Source organism: Oryctolagus cuniculus, chromosome 11, assembly GCF_051225735.1.
Source record: "Oryctolagus cuniculus isolate XC-2025 breed Fujian yellow rabbit chromosome 11, ASM5122573v1, whole genome shotgun sequence".
Classification (NCBI taxonomy): domain Eukaryota; kingdom Metazoa; phylum Chordata; class Mammalia; order Lagomorpha; family Leporidae; genus Oryctolagus; species Oryctolagus cuniculus.
Genome location: NC_142877.1, coordinates 43,832,534 through 43,854,502, shown reverse-complemented (window position 1 = coordinate 43,854,502; position 21,969 = coordinate 43,832,534). Strand labels below are relative to the sequence as shown.

At 49.3% G+C, this 21,969-nt stretch overlaps 1 protein-coding gene across 1 annotated transcript in view; it reads right to left on the bottom strand.

Annotated features, from left to right (window-relative positions):
- SLC24A3 (solute carrier family 24 member 3) overlaps positions 1-21,969 on the bottom strand; it is a 527,286-nt gene that overhangs the window by 436,971 nt on the left and 68,346 nt on the right. Inside the window, exon 2 of the mRNA XM_002710947.6 lies at positions 18,243-18,371. Within this exon, the coding sequence (XP_002710993.3) occupies positions 18,243-18,371 (129 nt within the window). The remainder of the gene's footprint in view (positions 1-18,242; positions 18,372-21,969) is intronic.

The window sequence follows — 21,969 nt, the reverse complement described above, 5'->3', positions numbered from 1 at the left end:
ACTGTTTGCAACATATCTGCGGGTTTTCAGCTATTTCACATTCATTATCTCCCCCAAGAGCCAGTGAAGAAAGTGCAGATCCTTCCCTGGGCTGAACAGAGAGAGAAGCAGGGGACAAAGTCATAGAAGAGACCCCTGGCTGGGCACACAGGGCAAGGACCCTGGCGCTCCACTGCCATACACCCTGCAGCTGGCTTCTTCCAGATGCCTGCGCTAAGTCAGGTGTGCAGTGGCTGCCAGCGACACAGAACACGGGACGACTTGGTGAGCTGTGATCCCATCTGCCGAGAGAGAGACAACAGCTGCTGCCTGTGGCCACACCCCACCAGCTCCATCCCAGCACCTGGAAACCTCAGGCCTGCTTCTTAGGCCACAGAGCTCAGCAGCCAGCTGGAGACCGTGGACTGAGAGAGACGGCCCTCCTTGTCTCTCTTCCCGTATCCTGAATTCCAGGGAAGCAGAAAGCGAGTGGATCACTGTGGCAGAGGAGGGACGTGGATGATGGACAGCAGAGATCCTTTCCCAGGCCCTGGTTCTTCAGCAGTGTTGACAATGAGCATGTGTATCAGTTACCATGGCTACACAACCAACCAACCCAAGCTGGCAGTGTGAAACCACAACAATCGTCTACTGTGTCACTTCTGGTTCTCACTCAGTTTTCACTTGAGGGCTTCCATGCAGCTGCAGTCGGATGGGAGCGGGAGCTGGGTCCATCTGGGCTCATCTGATGCTGGCTGGCAGCTAGGACCTCTGCTTGAGCTGGTCCCTGGAGGACCTCCCCGTGGCCAGCCATGAGGCCTGCACTTCCTTCTAGCATGCACCTGGGTCCCAACACAGAAATCGAGGCAAAAGCTTGCTATGGTTTGCACGTGGTTTGTCCCCAGAGGGTCCACATGTTGGGAAGTTGGGTCCCCCAGTGCGGTGATGTTGGGAGGTGGCAGCGACCTCTAAGAAAAGAGGCCTCTTAAGAGCTGCTTGGGTCAGCAGGGGGCACTGCCCTCAGAAGGGACTGTGAGATCCCAGTCTCTCTGGTTTCCTGTTCAATGAGCTCTCTTCCTCCCCGGAGGCACTCCCAGCACTGGGATACCGGCTGCCCATGGGACCCCGAGTAGAATACGCCTCTTTTCCTGATCAAGTTGGCTGGCGTCAGAGAGCGCATTACGCTAAGGAAGAATGGACTGACACAGACAGTGCACACTTTCTGCTACACCCTCTGTGTCAGGCGCCAGTCACAGCGCCCTCCGGCACGGGAATTCCCTCCCTCTCGGTCGGCCTTGGACTGAGAAGCATCACTAAGACACATGTAGCACCCATGGGTGTGTGTGTGGGTGGGGGGGTACAGGGCTCCAGAAACATGAAATCAGGGAGGAGTGGAACACCTGGACTACAAGGCGCCTGCTCTGTACTGGCTCGCTTTGAGAAATGGCTCGGTGTGAAATACAGATTCCCTTTCCCACAGGCAGAACCCGGGGAGGGATGGGAGGGGCCAGGGATATGGACTCTGGGGCCAGAGAAGCCCGCCTTTGGCCCTGAGATGAAACACAGGGTGAAGGCTACGGGGCCAGTCGCGTGTCTTTGTTGACGCTGTCCTTCCCAGCTGCCGTCAGCTCAAAGGCTCAATCTGGGTCTTCTCTCTGAGTCGACGTAGGTTCTAGGGCCCAGCCACACGTCCAGAAATCATTTCTTCACTCTCACAAGGTCTGCCCTGGCGAGGGCACCCCTGGGAACAGTCTCCATTTTCTTGCAGAAAGAGCTGAGGAAAGACTGTCTCGCTGGCCGCCCTTGGCAGTGTGGACGCACGTAGAGCTTCCCAGGGAGCCCAGAAGGCCAGTGCACGGACAGAGGCAGTAGCAGGTGAATAAGGAAGGATGGATGCCTCATTTTTATGGAAGCCCTGACTGCTCTCACAGACCTGAGGTCCCTGCTGATGGCGCAGCAGCCCAGCGAAGACACATCACCAGGCAGTGAGAACCAATGGAGGGGTATGCACATACATACACACATATACAAATGCACACATATATACACACCATACATATACACGCACATATACACATGCATGCACATAAATACACATATACATACACACCTCACCAGGCTGTGAGAACCAATGGAGGGAGCCTAAGTGCCTATACCTAGCAAGATACCCACACACACATGCACACACAAACACACACACACATACACATATACATATACACATGGACATACATACATACATATACACACAAATACACATACACACATATACACATACAAACATATATACATATATATACATATAGACACACCACACACACCATACACATATACACATACACATATATGCAGATACACATACACATGCACATACACACATAGACACACAAACACACATATGCACACATACACACCTATACATACATACACACCTACATATATATACATACACACACACTTACAAACACACATATACACACATACACAAATACACACACACACACAAGAAAGTGAGGACCATTTCACGGTCTTCTGAGTTAGGCTGAGCCTCGCAACCTATTGAACAATTCCAAAACATCTTTGCTGGAAAGGGGGAAGCAGAATTGAGCCACACTGTCATGGCCTGGTTCACCGTCCCTCCTTCTCGGCACTTCAATGCACACTGACCCAACTTCCAAGCACAGGCACCTGCACTCTTCTACCTGAGAGCTGTCTCTGGTTGTGGGCACTATTCCACCTGCAAGCTGGATATGCCAGGGCACTGACAGCCCTGGAAGCAGCTCCTAACCCATGACTGGTGGGAGCTGGTGTATAAATACCCCGGCTCCCTCACCCCTTGGTGTGAGGACTCTGATGTGGGAGTTCTACACCACAACTTGTGTTAGTCCAGCAACAGCAAACCCAGTTGCCCACAGTGGCTGCCGAGGCACCAAGCACTGGGTCCCTCGTCTGCCTTCCATTCTCCCGCCCCCACCCCACTCCTGGTTTTGCCTGGGATCGACTCCTAAATAAACTACACATCTTTGTCTTGGAATCTCCTTGTAAAGAACTCAAAACCAAGTCCAGGAACTCAATGGACGTGGTAGATGAGTGAGTGCTGAAGATGCTCCATCACGGTCCATGTCGTTTATGCATCTCAAATGACCTCCTCAAGGTCAACGCGCAGGTGAGGAACTGACAAGTAAAAGGGGAACACAGAGAAACAAATGAGGATCCAGGCCAACCAAGGGCATCCCTGGAACCCAATTTCTCTGGGACAGCAAGGCTCTCACCCTTTCCAAGCACCCAGATTCACACAATTCCCATTTTAGTGCAGCGAGCCTGGCTTCCTTACAAAACAGGGCATCTCAGTATTTCTCAACAAAGCTTCTGGGAGAAAGAATGGCTTTCTCTCTCTGATACTGTCTCTGATAAGGAGTCTCCAGCCTCTGGAGGGAAGAGTACTATGCAGGCCTGCTGGCCCTGGAAGCTTCTAGAACAGAGTAACATAGCTATTCCTGTGACAGGTCAAACGACTTCATCAACCTTCTCAATTCCTCTCCTTCCACTGCTTATTACAGCTGAGTGTGTGGTGTTACATCTGGAGAGGCATGACTGAGTGTGCAGGGTTAGAGAGGTGTACTTGAATGTTCAGTGTTATACTGGAGAGGTGTGACTGAGTGTGCAGTGTTACACCTGGAGAAGCATGCCCGAGTGTTCAGTGTTACACCTGGAGAGGCGTGACCAAGTGTGTAGTATTACACCTGGAGAGGCGTGACTGAGTGTGCGGTGTTACACCCGGAGAGGTATTCCCGAGTGTGTTGCATTACACCTGGAGAGGCATGCCCAAGTGTGTAGTGTTATACCTGGAAAGGCGTGCCCGAGTGTGTAGTTACACCTGGAGAGGTGTGACTGAGTGTGCAGTGTTACACCTGGAGAGGTGTGCCTAGGTGTGCAGTATTACACCTGGAGAGGTGTGCCCAAGTGTTCAGTGTTACAACTGGAGAGGCATGACCGAGTGTGCAGTGTTACACCCAGAGAGGTGTGACTGAGTGTGCAGTGTTACACCTGGAGAGGCGTGACCAAGTGTGTGGTGTTACACCTGGAGAGGTGTGCATGTGTGTGCAGTGTTACACCTGGAGAGGTGTGACTGAGTGTGCAGCATTACACCTGGAGAGGCGTGACTGAGTGTGCAGGGTTAGAAAGGCGTACTTGAGTGTTAAGTGTTACACCTGAAGAGGTGTGACTGAGTGTGCAGCGTTACACCTGGAGAGGTGTGCCTAGGTGTGCAGTATTATACCTGGAGAGGTGTGCCCAAGTGTTCAGTGTTATACCTGGAGAGGCGTGACCAAGTGTGCAGTGTTACACCTGGAGAGGCGTGACCGAGTGCAGTGTTACACCTGGAGAGGCATGCCTGAGTGTGCGGTGTTACACCTGGAGAGGCGTGCCTGAGTGTGTGGTGTTACACCTGGAGAGGCATGACCATGTGTGCAGTGTTACACCTGGAGAGGCATGCCCAAGTACACGCTGTTACACCTGGAGAGGCGTGACTGGCTACACAGCCGTAAGGACCAGGGAGACCTCTTCCTCCCTGGCCTTCCTGCTCCCACAGAGATTCTGAATAGTTTTAGTGTTCTCCTTTTAGAGGTTAGTGGTGGGGAAGATTAGGGATAATAACTGGTTCTGGTTAAGTCACCTTCCCTTGGTCAAGCAAATCTCCAACCACATTTCTATACATTCCAAAACTCTCTTTGGAAGTTGACCTAAAATAAGTGTCTAAGAAAAGTGGCCAAAACTGACAAGGCATTTCCTCAAGAGAAATGCACCCAATAAATTACCATTTAGCTGGAGAGCCCATGATAGTGCGTGTGTCCTCCACATGCACATACGTGTATTTCATGTGTGTACAACTCTGCAGTCAAGCATGTATCTACATACAAGAACATGAATGGAGGCCAGCGCTTTGGTGTAGCAGGTAAAGCCACTGCCTGTAGTGCTAGCATCCCATGTGGGCGCTGGTTCAAGTCCTGGCTGCTCCACTTCCAACCCAGCTCTCTGCTATGGCCTGGGAAAGCAGTAGAAGATGGCCCAAGTCCTTGAGCCCCTGCACCTGCATGAGTGATCTGGAACAAGCTCCTGGCTCATGGCTTCTGATCGGTTCAGCTCCAGATGTTGTGGCCAATTGGGGAATGAACCAGCAAATGGAAGATAGATAGATAGATAGATCTCTCTCTCTCTCTCTCTCTCTCTGCCTCTCCTTCTGTGTAACTCTTTCAAGTAAATAAATAAATCTTTTTAAAAAAAAGTGTGCAAAGAAGGCACCCATCAGCAAGCACACATTGTATGGGTCTACAGAAATTCTACAACAGCCGTCAACGAATCTACTGTGGCAGAAATCAAATGAGTGGTTGTGCGTAGGCTGGGCTGGGCTGAGAACTTCCTGAAAAGAGGCCTAAGGGAACATCCTGGGGTGAGGGTTTGTCCAAGACCTTGAAACAGGCTGGGTACACGGGTGTACTCGTATGCCAGAACTCATCAGAGCACACTTACCACTGGTCTAAATGCACACAAAGAGGAGGAGACACGAGGAATGAGCCTTAGCTAATTACACGCAGGCTCAAGTGCACAGAGGGATTACACCGCTTTCTGAAAATTACCTTGGAGTCACTAGGACAGCCTAGAAGGATGCAGGACTGGGCAGATGAATGGATGCAAGAGGGTGAGCTATAGAACTGTAGGTGAGGGGCCTACGGACGTTCCCTGTGAAATTCCTTCTATTTTCATGTATGTTTGCACATGTTCATAATAAAATGCTCAAGAAGAAGAGGAAATAAAGTACCTCCAGGCAGGATTTTTGAAATTCAATGGGGAGAGAGAGAATGCAAAATTTTAAATAGCTCATGAACTTGTGGCACGGACAGGACAGTAAGTCTAGATTAATAATGGTAACTAATGAGCGCTACTGCTCCCCGGGGAATGGCTAAGCAGAGCCACCAAGCACGGAGTTACCTGGCCAAGGCATTGTTAAAGGAAATGTCCTTTTCTGAACCCCAAACACAAAACCAGTCCACAAAGGGGCTGAAGGATCGATGGATGAAAACTGGCCAACAGTAGAGATGGCCTGGCTGTATTACAAATTGCCTGCCTTTAAACGAAGTATTAAATAATTCAGTGTAATAAATCAGCCCAGTATTTGTGATTAAAATGAAGCAGGCAGGGACCAAGTGCTGTGGTGTAGTGGGTAAAGCCGCCATCTGCAGTGCCAGCAACCCATTTGGGTGCCAGTTCGAGTCTTGGCTGCTCCTCTTCTGATCCAGCTCTCTGCTATGGCCTGGGAAAGCAGCAGATGACCTAAGTCCTTGGGCCCCTACACCTGCATGAGAGACCCAGAAGGAGTTCCTGGCTTTGGATCAGCCCAGCTCCAGCCATTGCAGCCATCTAAAGAGTGAACCAGTGGATGGAAGATCTCTCTCTCTTCCTTTCTCTGTCTATAACTCTACCTCTCAAATATATAAATAAAATCTTTAAAAAAATAAAGCAGGCTTTGGGGGAAACTTTGTGTTTCTGGAATACAAAAGAAATCAACACTTAATTTTCTGTAAGGTCCATTTATTTGTTTATTTGAAAGGCAGAGAAGCAATGAAGAAAGAGAGAGAGAAAGAGGGATTAAGATACAGAGATCTTCCATCCGCTGGTTCACTCTCCAAATGGCCACAACTGCCAGAGCTGGGCCAGTCTGACACCAGGAGCCTGGGACTCCATACAGGTCTCCCATGTGGGTGGCAGGGGCCCAAGGACTTGGGGCCATCTTTGGCTGTTTTTCCCGGGCACATTAGCAGAGAGCTAGATTGGAAGTGGAGCAGCAAGGACTTCAATTGGCACTGATCCAGTGTTGCAGGCTGCAGCTCGGCCCACTGTGCCACACACAGGACACAGGACATTGGTTTCTGTGCCCATAGTGCACGAGTCCCCTCTTCCTGGGTGTGTTGATTTGATTCCTGTCCAAAGGGCAGGTTCACGCCTCACAGTCACAGAGTGAAAGGGTGCAATAGCCTGAGGGTGAAATCCTGGCTCTCTAAGAAAGGACTCTGGGGGAGGAGGTTAGGGATGGAATTGAATTCCCTTTAGAGACAGATTCAGAGAGCCACACTGCCCTTGCCCGCCATGCGAGGTCAGAGTGAGACAGCACCACCTATGCACCATGAGGAGTGTACTGCAGAACCCCGAATGCGTGGCTGCCTTCACCCGGGACTTCCCATCCCCCAGACCTAAATGTGTACTTTGCATCCAGGAGCCCCTGGCTCTGCAGGAGCCCCTGGCCTACTGCACTGTGCGCCAGCACCGGAGTGGACTACGGCAAAGGCGGACAGAGTCCAGAGTAGACCAAGCTCTGCTTCTTTCCTACCTGCCCACAGCCCCTCCACTCTTCCTTCATCCACTGTTACCCGTTCTGCACACCCAGCCTTGCAGTCTCTAAAAATCCCTAGGGGCCCAACCCGGCTATTCCTGTGGATTTTCCCAGGGCAAACCAACAAGATTTCAGCCAAGGTGGAATTCCTATTCCCCAGGAAAAGGTGCATGGGGCCGCCTATTTTGTTTGTGTGGCCAGCTCTTATGCTGTGCCCATTAAGTTTGTATTTACTTCCTGCTGGAGTTTTTAGAATATTATTTATACCTGTCAGATTCATGCCACTCCCCTCCTCTAGTAGAAACGTCCCAAGCAGAGACAGGAAATAAAATCCCCTGCTCTCGGAGCAGAATGACTCAGAACCGAGACCTCCGAGGATCCGCTGAGTGCATGCTGGGGAGAGGAGCCCGCGCTCATGGCTGAACGGTCGCTGTGTCATGTGCCAGGCGCGTCACACGCTTTATTCCACCCACCCTGTTCGTCCCAGGAATTATGCCCATTTCACAGGGGTGGAAACCAAGGCTACAAGAAGCTAAATGGCCATGCCAGGGTCCCACAGCCTGGGGGTGTTGAAGTTGGGATTCTTCACCCCGGGGTCTGTGGGATGCCGGCCACAGCCCTGATTTTGCCCAGGAACATAGTTTGCAATCACTAAATGTGGGCACCATCTCGTGACACCTACCCTTGTGACCCCAAGGCATTGGAGGTGGAGGGGCACTTGGAACACTCCTTCAGCCACCGAGATGAGAGTTGCCTACCTAAGTGCAGCCCGCCCCCCGGGGGGCAGTCCTTGGCTCCCTCCAAGGTGGGGGCCCCCCAGTGCTTTGTAGCACTGCAGTGCTTCTGAGCCCAGAGGCACAGGTGCTGGGTGAGCCCCAAGACCCCACTGCAGGGTCCTGGCACCAAGGCCTTGACAGTGACCGATGACACTGGGCTGTGTCCAAACCCATTTTGTTCTCAGCTGGCTTCTAAAACAGACTAGTGATGTTGAATTCAGCATTTTGCTTGTTCTGCTACAGAAATTTCAGCCAAACGAATGGGATTAATGCTTTATAAGGAGTCTCAGGAACACCAGCATGATGACTGAGATGTGTCCTTATGTATTCATCTTTTAAGATGTTTATTTGAAAGGAAGAGTGACAGTGAGAGGGAGAGAGAGACAGAGACAAAAAAATAAATAAATAAAACTAGGAGGCAAGCCAAGCCAAAGCCAGGAGCCAGGGACTCCATCCAAGTCTTCCGCACGGGTAGCAGGGGTCCAAATACTTGGGCCATCATCTGCTGCCTTCCAAGCACACTAGCAGGAAGCCAAATCGGAAGCATGGAGCAGTTGGGACCCCAGGTGCTCCAGGATAGGGTGTGGGTATCTCAAGCAGCAGCTTAACTTGCTATGCCCTAGACATGCCACGGAAGCATCCCTTTCAATGTGGAATGTGAGCCCTGTCACAGTCCTAGGTGGGGCCTACCCCAGGATATAGACATTGGAGGGGGTGGCCAGGGGCCCAGTGGCCACAGGTACCCTGTGCTGGATGCCTCTGTGCAACCGTGCTCAGTGGCACAGCCCCGCCCTCCTCCAAGCCCTTCATCAGGGTGCCTGACTGCTCCCTGCAGCCTGCTGAGAAAGGTGCTGGAGAAGCCATGAGGAGCCTCTGGGGAGAGAGGCAGGGCCTCCCCGGGCCTCTTCCACCCAGACCTGGAATGCCGCAATCAAGGTGAGAGGACACAGAGGCCATGAGTGCCCCAAGGCCTGTTCTCGGTCCCACTCCAGCGGATCCAGCTGTCAATCCAGTAGGAGAGGCTAACACTGAGACAGAAGGCCAGCAGGCAAGACGAGATCCACAGACAGAACAAGGGCTTTACCACATGGGGATACTTGGGGTCCAGCGAGGGTTGTTCCTCAGACAGCTAAGAAACGGAGCCATGGCCTCCCATGGTGGAGCAGCGGAGTGAATGAACGTATGAGATGTGCCTTGTGGATGAGGGGGCATTGGCAAGGCAGCTCCAGGCCGCTGCACCTGCTGGCTGAGGGTCGGGAGTAAGGGGATTCTAACCCAAATGCAGGTCCAGCTCCCTCTCGCCCTTAGTCAGCTGGACAGGGACAGCCCATGCACACTGTGCATCTCTGTGGTTTCGTCCCTTCTGGCTGCTATCACAGAATGCAATACACTGGGTGGCCTACAATCAACAGAACTGCATTCCTCACTGTCCTACAGGCTGGGAAGTCCAAAGTCAGGGCTCTGGCAGACGCGGTGTCGGCTGAGGGGCCCCTTCCTATTCGTGGATGGCTTCTTCTCCTGGTGTTCTCACGCAGGGGAAGGGACACGTAGTACTGGGGGGACTTTTTTTTTAAAGATATATTTATTGGGGCTGGAGCTGTGGCATTGCAGGTAAAGCTGCCACCTGCAGTGCCAGCATCCCATGTGGGTGTTGGTTCGAGTCCCAGTTGCTCCACTTCTAATCCAGCTCTCTGCTATGGCCTGGGAGGGCAGTGGAGGATGGCCCAGGTCCTTGGGCCCCTGCATCCATGTGGGAGACCTGGAAGAAGCTCCTGGCTCCTGGCTTCAAATCGGCTCAGCTCCAGCCGTTGCAGCCATCTGGGGAGTGAACCAGCAGATGGAAGACCTCTCTCTCTGTCTCTACTTCTTTCTGTAACTGTCTTTCAAATAAATAAAATAAATCCTTTTTTAAAAAAAAGAACATGGTTTAAAAGAATTCCTCAATTAAAAAAATAAAAGTCTTAAAGGGACATCAAAGCTAGAAGACAGGGGCAGCGTCTGGAGTCTGAGACTTTTAAACTCTTCATTCGTGTGAATAGAAAACCCTCTGCCCTCTGTTTCAGCCTAGTTATCTTCATAGCAGCCTTTTGGACCAGAAATCCCCATTAACCAGAATCCTCTGGGTTAAGACCTCGACATGCTTCCTTACTCAGCCCAACCTACAAAACACTGCATTACTGATTCACCCCTAAAACACACGTTATTACCCCCACGATGTCCTCACGTGCCCACAGAAGGCCAGAGTCCCTGAGAACGCCCCCACCAGTGTCCCTTCTCCTGCCTTTGTGATAACAAGGATGACTCCACTGCAGTTTATTAGGCCCAGCTGTTCCATCAAGCATCCCGCACTTGATGATCGCCATGACCTTGTGGTGAAGGCATCTTCATCTGCATTTTACGGAGGGTGGAAATGAGGTGCAAAGAACTTCTGGGACTCACCTGGCATCGCCGAGATTGAAAGTGATGGAACGGGGACTTCCATTTATTCCAGATCGCAAGCTCCATCCACATGACTGCCAGTGACTTCATTTGTACAGAAGCACTCATTATTTTCCCGGGAGTTTTTGTCTCCCCCCCCCCCACAAAAAAAGGGGGCTATTTGCAAACGTGCATTCCTGTAACAAATGCTACCTCAGTGATGACCCAGAGTGCGTCACCTTGCCCAGGTGAGAGTCATGAAGATTAAGCCAAGGACTAAAGCCAGGCTTGGAAGACTTAACATTTACGGTGATGTTTCAACAGTGGCAATATTTTGCCTTTGTAGTAGCATAAGCATAAAGGAAAGTAGGGGAGTTTGCTTTTTCCAAAAATAAACAAGTTTAGGGATATTGAACATGGCACACACGAGCTAGCATGCACCAAACCTGCTTTCTCTTTTTCCTACATCCTGCTAATGCATGTCCCAGCATCCCCTTGGATTTAGGAAATGTCATGTGACCAAGCTCTGGCCAATGGAATGTGAGCAGACACGAGCATTTAGCCCATAACACCCTATTACCCACAAGCCTCCACACTCCTTCCTCTCACTGGCAAGAGGCACAGCAGCCCTGGCAGCCAAGTTTGAGGAGGAGAGAACCTCGAGACACAGGGATCTGCAGTGCCTGGCCCACTCCCTCCAACAGCGCCAGCCGCAGACCACAGCTCCACAGGAGAAACAAAGAACCGTCTCTCATGCAAAATCCCCAGATCTGTCACGGCAGCTCCTGTTACCCCATCTCACCAACTCAGTCGATAACTTGATCCAAATTAAAAAGCACACAACAGTAGCCTCCAATTTGCTCCACTTAAGAATATCAGCAGTTATTACTTGAATCGTTACGAACATTACAGCTTCGGAGCACAGTTACTGAAAGCTATGTGAGCTAGTCAAATAATGTAGTGGCTTCTAAGACTTAAAATCTTAGTTCTTTCCTGGATCCGTACCTGGTTATAACCACACCCAGGTGAGTGCAAACTGTCCTTCCTAACACTTTAGATACGTCTGGCTAAGTACAATATATGAGTAAAATCGATTTCACCTGTTTATAAAAACATCTAACATTGTGGCTACCAGAAAAGCAAAACTTACATTTTAGGGACATTTAGCCTAGTGTTTAGGGCACTGGTAAAGACCCATATCCTACATCAGAGAACCTAGGTTTGGTACTTGGCTCAGGCTCCTGACTCCAGCTTCCAGCTGTTGTGGCCCTCAGAAGGCAATGATCTTGGCTCAAGTAGTTGAGTTCCTGCCACTCCCACGGGAGACGAAGGTTGCATTTCCAGCTCCTTGCTTCAGCTTCAGCCCAACCCCAGCTGTTGCAGGCATTTGAGGAATGAACCAATAGATAGGGTCGGTCGGTGTCTCTCTCTCTCTCTCTCTCTCTCTCCCTCTGTTTCTCTCAAAATACATCGTAAGTAGCATTGTTGCTAGTGCTGCTTTAGATTGTGTGAATGTCAGCTTTTCTATCCAATTGTTAATGGAGACTATTAGGCTGGGGTTGGGAAGCCTTTTATGCTCCTGACAGCCCTGGACAGCACCTTGGACAGCTGGTCTGTCTCCTCCAGGACTAGTTTTTTTCATATGAGAACATTGGACCTTCCATACTTTGTAGATTGGATGTGCCAAGTCCTGTGTTTTAAACCAGCCAACCCTAATGTTAGGGTCTAAAGCCCAGAACAGCAGAATCCCATTATCTACTTTGTCCAAAGCCACCACTCTGAATGGATCTGTACTGACTGCTGTCTGTGACTGGGCTTTGGTTCTTACGTATGGGACACACTCAGCCCTAGAATGTCCCCACCTATTGCTTCTTTCAAATGCACCCCTGGCTTCTCTCCTGGACTGAAGTTCACATTTAACTCCCAGGTGATGCAGCTTCTGACCACTGCCCAAGCACCTGACCTGCTCCATACTCCTGGCACATTCCCCCTTGTACCAGTGTCTTCCTCACCTTCAGCAGCCTTAGCCCCAGCTAAGCTGGGCAGTTACAGGGAGACAACCCTGAATCCAAAAGGTCTCCCCGGGAACTCCCCGCAAAGCCCACACCATGGGCCATCATCATCAATACCTCCCTTCATCCAAAGCCTATTAGAAAGAAGCACTTTGAGGAAAAACTCCTTTCCTTTTAACATCAAAGAGCTGAAATCCAAATGAAGATAGATTTTTCTGGAGGCAGCCAGCAAAGTGTCTTCATAAATTTATGCAAAATGTACACATAAATATTACAAAGAATTCATTTCTGCTGCACTTGTCCACCACCCTCAATATTACATCAAGCTAACTTAATTTTCCATGGATCAAATTTATTCAAAGTTAAATTTCCCTTAATAGGTCATCTGGGTAAACAATTTCAAGTGTTATTTGCCCAGACAACACTACATTTCCAGACTGCGGATGAAATAGGCAGTGTTGGGCTAAGAAAACAACCTTAAAACTTCACAGAGAGTGGGAATAATTGCAGAAAACTCGGAACCCAGAGGTCGGTCTTGTTTTATGCAGTTCTGGAGGCAAAAAAAAAATAAAATCACAAACTTCCACCAAAGTCAGGTCTCTGAGAGACAGAAGAAAAATTCAATTTTTTAAAAACATCTAAAATGTATAAAACAATAGATCCTTAAAGTGAGAGAAAACATACAAAGATTGTGCCATCTCAGGGTTGCCACATGTCACAGACAGTACTGGCATTTTGCAACAGGACCTTGTACCCTGGGTGTCCCTGGGCGCACAAACGGAGGACTCTGGCCTCCGGGGTTTCAGAAAGACGGACAGGGAAAGGGGAGGGAGGGGAGAGGGACAGAGGAAACAAAAGTGGGGTTGAAGAATGGAATCAACTTTTTTTTTAATAGAAAACTTTTATTTAATAAATATAAATTTTGAAAGTACAACTTTTGGATTATAGCAGTTCTCCCCCTAATACCTACCCTCCCACCTACAAACCATCCCATCTCCTACTCCCTCTCCCATCCCATTATTCCTGAAGATTCATTTTTAATTATCTTTATATACATAAGATCAACTCTATACTAAGTAAAGATTTCAACAGTTTGCACCCACACAGATACTCAAAGTATAAAGTACTGTTTGAGTACTAGTTTTACCATTAATTCACATAGTACAACACATTAAAGACAGAGATCCTACATGGGAAGCAGGTGCACAACAACTCCTGTTGTTGAAATAACAATTGACACTCTTGTTTATGATGTCAGTGATCACCTGAGGCTCTTGTCATGAGCTGCCATGGCTATGGAAGCCTCTTGAGTTCACAGACTCTGACCTTATTTAGACATGGCCACAATCAAAGTGGAAGTTCTCTCCTCCCTTCACAGAAAGGTACCTCCTTTTTTGATGGCCTCTTCTTTCCACGGGGATCTCACTCACAGAGATCTTTCATGTAGGTCATTTTTTGCCACACTGACTTGGCTTTCCATGCTTGAGATACGGCATCAACTTTCCCAACTCAAGTTGTTAAGGAAAGTGTGTGTCCTGGGGTGGAGGTGTTTGTGACTCTCTTAGAATATCTTGGACCACTGGATTCGAGCAACAGAAGGGACGAACCAGGACTTTTTCTAGGTGAGAAAATGAACATCTGGGAGCAGGCCAGCCCCAAATTCCCACAGGGAATACAACCACACTAGAGGTAATTCTATTTCCAGTCCTCGAGGTCCATGGCCTTACTCAAAGATCTCTAAAGCCCAGGGTGCCAAGGACAACAGAAGTGGCCACAGGTGTTCCTCATGATAGCTGCCCAACAAACTCCTCCAGTGAGCTCGATGCCATTACTCACACGGCCATGACACACACTGACACCCCAAACACTCAAGTTCCCGTGTAATCACCCCTTCAAGCACAGGGTGAACCCTCACCATACCCTTAACAGGCATCCTATTAAGTAGATGACTGCTAATTAAGGCTTCACCAAAAGGCAGGAGAGAGCCCAGAAACACGGGGTTCCCTTCTTAGCTTCCACACATAAGAGTGTTGAGAGCAGACACCACCACTCAACCAGAACAAGCAATATTTAGGGCAAACCGGGCTCATAAGGGAAACTGGGAGATGTCTGGCCAATGGCCCTGCCCCTGGCTCATGCCTGCTCAATCCTTCCACCCAACAATAAGTTAACGGCAGGAAAGATAAATACTATTAAAACTGCAACTCTCCATGAGGATCTTATCAGTGCTCTGACTCTTTGCTTCTTGCATAAAATGTGTTCCAAAAAGGCTGAGAAGTAGACCCCTGACAGCATTCTGGGAAGGACACCAAGGCAATGGGGCCCTGTGGGTCTCTGACAAGGTTTCCAGTATGCAGTTGTCAGAAACAGGTGACTCAGAAGAGGCCAATCCTGATGCTCCTCACTGCCATGCACCAGCTCCTCAAAGGTTATGTCTGAGAGGCTGAGACTCAGCTTCACCATGGAGCAGGGCCACCTAAGGCCATATCTGCCCATTTCTATAGACTGTTGCTGTAGGAAACCTGCACCGTGAACCACCCATCATGGGGAGAGGGGGTCCCCAGCAGAGAGACTGAAATTCATCAGTAGGCTCCTACGACACAGCTATCAAACACAGGCTCCTACACTGTATATTTTGACTTCATTATCAACTCTCACAGCAGTCCTGAAAGGTCAGAATAATCACCTTGATTTGACAGAGAATTAGAGAGAGGCTGACACTACTTCTCTAAACTGGGATTCAAATCAGATGAGCATGACTCCAAGACTGAGTTAGAGAGGAGCGCTGAGATTGACACATCCCTCCACAGCCTTGAGATGTTTGCAGCTGAGCTGCAAAGTGATTTCTCCAAAGACAGATGCAAGTTCAAGACCAGCCTGTGTAACAGACCGTGCTGTACAGAGGGAAATGATCTACAGTCTGTGCTGTCCAATCATGGTCACCACTAGCCACAGGCAGCTGTTAGGTATTTGACCTGTGGGTAGTCCAATTAAGTATCTGAATTTTTAATTTTTTATGGATTTATTTCTGTATTTGAAATGCAGAGGGTGGGATAGAGAGAGACAGAGAGACAGAGAGAGACAGGGATAGAGGAGAGATCTTCCAAACCCTGGTTCACTTCACAAATGGCCACACTGGCTGGGGCTGGGTCAAGCCAAAGCCAAGAGCCTGGAACTCCATCCAAGTCTCCCACATGGGCGGCAGGGGCCCAAAGACTTGTGATATCTTTCATAGCTTTTCCAGGGTGCATTAGTGGGAGCTGGAATCAAAAGTGGAGCAGCTGGGACTCAAACTGGCAGGCATTGTAGATGGAGGTTTAATCCACTGTGCCATGATGCTGGCCCCACAATTTAATTTATTTTGAATTTACTTTGATTCATCATTGATTTCTCATATTGGACAGCACAATTAGAGACCTTTTAAACCAACAACATTCAAAAAAGGGAATGGCCCTAGCAGTATGGGGTGGTCTCAGCGAGAAGTCATGAAGGAAACAGGCTCTGATCCAACCCCTGCTGTGTTAGGACTTGAATGGGACTCTTTCTGTTGCAGGCAGGATCCTCTTCCCTACAGAACTTGGTTCAGAGTCAAGAATCCTGGAAGTCAAGCCTTTAGCCTCCAGGTGGGGACACCAAGGGCATGTCCTGGTTCCATGTCCTTTCTGGGCCTGTTCCACACAGTCTGTCCGAGCTCTTTTACTTTCTCCCTCTTTGCTCGTGGAACCTCTCTCCTCCCTCCTCGGTCCGTCTCTGCCAACCCCAGCAGGCACCTGGTTTGTGTTCATCTTTGCTATTTGTGAAGCTGACTCATTTCCTCTTTTGGAATGACTTTCAATACACTGGATGTTTCCACATCTGTCACTCTGCAAAAAGCATTTCCTAATACAGCAAGCAAAGAGCCACTCACAGAGACCACTCCCTTTCCCCCCAAAACACAACCCTAACAACAGGGAACAGAAGCCCTCCATCACCACAAACACATGACCAAATCCAACACATTTCTGATCCATTCTTTCCCATACCGAAGTGACAACTGGGCTTACTAATACTGTATTTCCTGCCTTGTAGCATCCCAGTCACCATCAACCTATTTGTTGAAGGAAAGATGTTGACTACAAGACCAGATCAACCAGCTGGGCTCATGGTGCAGAGCTTCAGCCATCCCTGTGATGCCTCTTCTGATAACACAAATAGCTCTGCTGCCACAGCTCAGGTAATGGAACCCTTTGTGGCCACTTGCATTTCTGGCTACTAGAGCTGGCCATGTGCTCTCCTCACCTTCAAGGATGGGAGTGCTGAACTAACTGCTATAGTAGCCTCTAAGTCCTCCAGCTTGAGGAACAGAGATTTTGTAGTGAGTTTTGGAGGGGTGAGGGAAGTCTATTTTAATTCCAGAAAAACTTGGCTTGGGAGCTGATTGTTAAAGACCCTAGGTATGGTGGGGAAGGGCCCTTCTGGTCACCTTCCCCCAAAAAGAGGAGACATACAACTTCCTACATTCCTGAACTCAGATGTCTGTGGTTCTTTGCAACAAGGGCTGTTTACGTTCTTTATGACGACCCTGGGACAGGTCTGTGTGTGTGGGATCAACACATCCCTGAGCTCCCGAGTGCCTGAAGGGGGCACAAACGAGATCCAGATCCCCACGAGACAAGTAAGGGCAACTCCAGAGAGCTGTGGTATCTGCACCAGGGCAGCAGATGTGGCCGCAGACCTAGCACATCCCACACCCAGTGTTGGTACAGCTCATGAGCCAACAATGGATTCACAATTTTGAAAGCACTGTAAGAGTTTTTTAAAGGAATATATTATAGATACTGACACCACATGAGGGAACTTCAAAAAAGTTCATGACAATGGAATTAATAGTTGGGTACAAAAATAATTAGAAACCTGTGCATACTTGTTTGTAATAATATGCAGTTTCCATGAAATCTTGGAAGACCCCTTAAATGTGGCCTACAAACCCTAACATATTTACTGCCTGGCCCTTTCCAGGTCACAGGTACCGACTCCTGCTCCAACCCTTGGGGACCTCATCACTGTGGAGGGGAACTCGCCATCTCCCTGGGATGTGAGGACCTTTGGGTTTGTCCTATTTATCAGTTCAGTAATTTGAGAGGTACAATGTGGCCCATCTTTCTGAGGAGAAGCCCAGTAACAAAGACATCAACTGACAGACGAAATTCCCTTCTTCCTGGAACAGCAGTCATCATTGTGAGGACTTGCCCAACCCTGTGCATCCACTGTTGACAGAAACAAGGCTCCAGACAAGCAACTGGCCATGGAGGACCTCCACAGGGCCACCAAACATCCACACCCTGACTCAGCGTCCTCCTGCCTCAGTTTCTCCCTGGCCAGCCTAGCACCAGCCTCCATGCTTGACGTGGGTCCCAAATCAGAAGAATCACTGACTTTGACTTACCTCTTCTCAACTAGGAAAGGAATACAGAGGTAGAAACACACCGTGATGATCTTTTGGCATCTCACCTTCAGTTTTCACAGACACCTGCCCTAGATGTTCTTAAGGGCTCATGAGATCAGAACTCAAACAAACAAACAACAACCACAACCAAAAAAAAAAAAAAAAAACACCATAGCATTTGGCTCTTCCACGGCCATAACCAAAGAAAAAGGCAGCAGGTGCCCAGGGTGCAGCTGCCACGTTACCTGGCTCAGTGCAGTTCTTGCTGCTCCGGAGTCCTGCATCTTCGAAAGTAAGAGTGTCGTTCACCTGCATTAGTTTCCTCCCCACCATCCACTTTCTGTCTTCCCCGATGAGGTCCATGAGGTCAAGTTCTGGGGAGAAAAAGAAGATAACCACAGGTTACCAGCAGCTGGGTTTCAGCCGTTACTAACACTGGGTGCCAGTGCCTTCACCAGGGAACATCCTTCCGTCCTGCGTAGGGTGAGGCCACCTGCCTCTCACTGCCTGAAGTCTGCTTCTGATGGCTGGACACGACTGCACCCAACAGAGGCAGCCCTAAGCCAATGACAGGCAGAAACTGGTGTATACGCACCTCAGCACTTGTGTGGGATGACTTTGAGATGTGTATTCTCCACTAGATTCCAGAGCTTTCTCCAGGGGCATTAGGCTTCAGTTGTCTACAGCAGAAGTCTCTTGACAAAGCACACTGTGTTACTTCCGGTCCCTTCCCTGTCTCTGTTCCCTGCTCCCAATGACATGTGTATGTAGGAAATGCTTCACAACCAACTCCCTAGGTACTGGCAATTTCCCTGGTGTCAATACTCCCTAGGTGTCCAACCAAGCTATCAACATGATGCCACTGATAATACAGTTGGAAAGACATGGGCAAATCAGCTCCACTAAGCCAGATGAGCTGGCTCCAGCTCACCAACATCAACCCCAACCAGCGTTTCCTTGAACCACCTCCCAAACCAACTGCTTGCATTTGAACACTCGCTCTGGGAGATCCCCAAGCAAAGGCACGATCTCACCAGCCACAAATCACAAGGCAGTGAGGTCAACACAGTGCATTTAACATACAAGAGATGAGGTCACGAACTAGGACAATGCATGTTAGCGGGGTGAGCATTTCACAGTGCCCAGGACTCTGGGTGACAGTGGGTCTGGAAGTGCCAGGAGAAAGAACAGAGACTGAAGAACACACCAGGGAGGGTAGAGGGTGCTGTTCACTGTTTAGGATGCGTTAAATTCAGAGGGCCTGCAGAGCATCCAAATGGAGTTGTGCTGTCCATGTTAGTATTGAGTGGGGACCTGTCAGGGGAGACAGCAATCCTACAGAGTGTCAGGACAGACACTAACAAGCAGGGAAGGGCATGTGACGGATGTATGGGTGGCATCACCTAGAAGAGGAGGTGGAGACTAAAGAGAATGGAAGAAAAAAAAAGCTTGGAGAACCCAAGACCCCTCCAGAGAACAAGCAGAGTAAATGAAATTGGCAAAGGACCAACACAGGAAATAAAAAAAAAAAAAAAAACAAGGGCATCTGGTGTCATAGAAGGTTAAGCAGGAAGACAATTTCAAGAAAAAACAATCCACAGTCTGACCCCCGTGGACAGATCTGGTAAGACAAAAGGCAGAGAACTGATAGGGCCTGGGGCCACGGGCTCCCTGGGAGATGAGAGAGCAAGCCAAGATGACTCCATTTAGGGGCCTGGCATAGGCGATGACTACCTCTTGAGTGTCCAGGGTGGCTCCCATCAGATTATAGGCCTTAGAATAAGACAAGAGCCAAATTCATGGGGCCAGTGGTACTCCAGGGTGTACCCAGCCACAGGCACATGCTGTCTGCAAAGGCCAGTGAGGGGCCAAAGGTCACGACATGCACTCCTCTATTTCGGTGGTTGATGTGTGGTTTCTCAAATGATTTCTCCTTCACTGCCGAATCTCACCCTCATGACACCACTCAGGAAAGAGAGGAAGAGCGTGGCCATTGCTTCCCGCAACACCGACCACTGCTACCTTGGAAGGGGTGCTCAGGAGGCATTTTGAAAACATCGTTCCCATGTGATACATAGAGTGAGACTCATGGGAGTTTCTGGAAATTGTGATGCCTGTGGACGTCTTCTCCAAGCAACTGAGACATGCCTAGTGTGTGCAGAGCACGCACCAAGGTCTCCCTTGTGGGGAGCAACTCGGACTAGACTAAGTTACTGGAATTAAGACTTATTCTATGCATCTGCTCTCCCACAATATGACGCTGAGAAGGGAGAAACAGCTTCTACACAGCTGCCTCCAGTTCAACCAATAAACTGTAGGACCTGCTCCTGATTGGAGGAGAGCAGCGTACTCGGCGTGTGGGTAGCAGAGTTGGGATTGGTGGAAGAGGACTATAAAGGAGGAGAGAGACAACATACACCAGGAACATCTAAGGGGAACATCTACCTGAAGGAACACCTGTGCAGCCCCCGAGAGAGCCGGCCGGCGGTGTGCCGCTCCCCCGCGGAAGGGGGGAAAGTGGCAGGGGGAACCGCCTTTCCACGGAGGTGGAAGGGATGGTAGCCAACCCGGGAAGAACCAGCAGCAAACCCGGGGAGGGCCGAGCAGACAAAAGAACAGCACAGGGTCCTGTGTCGTTCCTCCACGAAGAGGGGGAGCGACATCCCTCAATGTAGCCCCTGCTCCTAGATGTAAAATTATCAAGATGCAGAATGGCAATTTGTGGATAATGGCCAGAAAGAACCTCTTTTACAAAAAACCCCCAGAACCATAGAATGTGGAGCCCAACCAGAATAAACAACTTTAGACTCTGAAATACAGACACCTCTATGGCAGCCAATGTCTCTGTACAGCCAAACTGTCAGAATATTACCAAAGATAATTCCAAGTGAAAGCAGCATTCTGGTTAATCTGGGAGGTTGCTTCTTATGATTAAAAGTGGTGACAAGCAACAGGAAAAATTTTCAAGAATTCTTGAAATAAAACAGTAAGATCAGCGGCCTTTAACTCCCACAAACAGTCCTAAAATGTGAGTGTAACACTCTATTATCATAAATGATCCAAAAGGGTACAGAAGGCATCCTCTTTGCCCCAGGTTGGATATCCCAGTTGCAACCCCTCAGAGGAGGACTTGGGCAGGTGGCTTCAGGGGAAGGCAATCCCAGGAAGAATCAGCAGAACAATGGTGAGGTGAGACAGGGAAGAGGGGCCAGCAAACAGAGCACGCGTCTCAGGCCAGCAGCCAGAATGATTCACTGGGGGCTTGACCGCTCTGGAGAGCTCAAGGAGCCAGTGTAGACCTGCATCTCAGACACTCAAGGCATGAGTGTCAGGGAGCCAGTGTAGACACACATCTCAGACACCCACGGGATGAGGAGCCATGGGGATTTATGCGGTTTCTCTTGGTTGGCCACTAGCTGAAGGCTCGATGTTCCCAGGGCCCTTCATTCATCAGCATGTCCAACCCGCCATGTGAGTGTCCAAGGTGGACTCTGGCGCCCAGAGAAAGGTCTCAGACAATGAGATGCAGGTAGCAGAAGGTGCACAATTCCAGTGTGTACTGAAGAGGCTGGATCAACGTGACATCGGCAGAGCACAGTGGCGTGTGCCAGGCTGCATGGAATCTACAGAGTCGTAAGGAGCCCAGCAGATCAGCCATTCTTCCCTTCTTGTGACCTGGGTTGGAGAACGGCCCTGGCAGTACAGCAGTACTAAGGTTCAGGAAGACCCTAAAGATTTGCAAAGAAGAAAGAGAATCTCCTCCAGTGACTTCCAACATTCGTTCTTATGCCAAGTTTCCACGGTTCTGTAATTCTAAGAGAAAAGCTGATACCAATTAAGAGATGTAAAAATAAAGCCAACTATCCTAGCAGAAAATTAGAGGATTTTTTTAAAACATAATGATTCAATATCTTCAGGAATCAGAGATTATTAAGACAGCACCTCCAGATTCCAAAACCTACAAACTTTTAT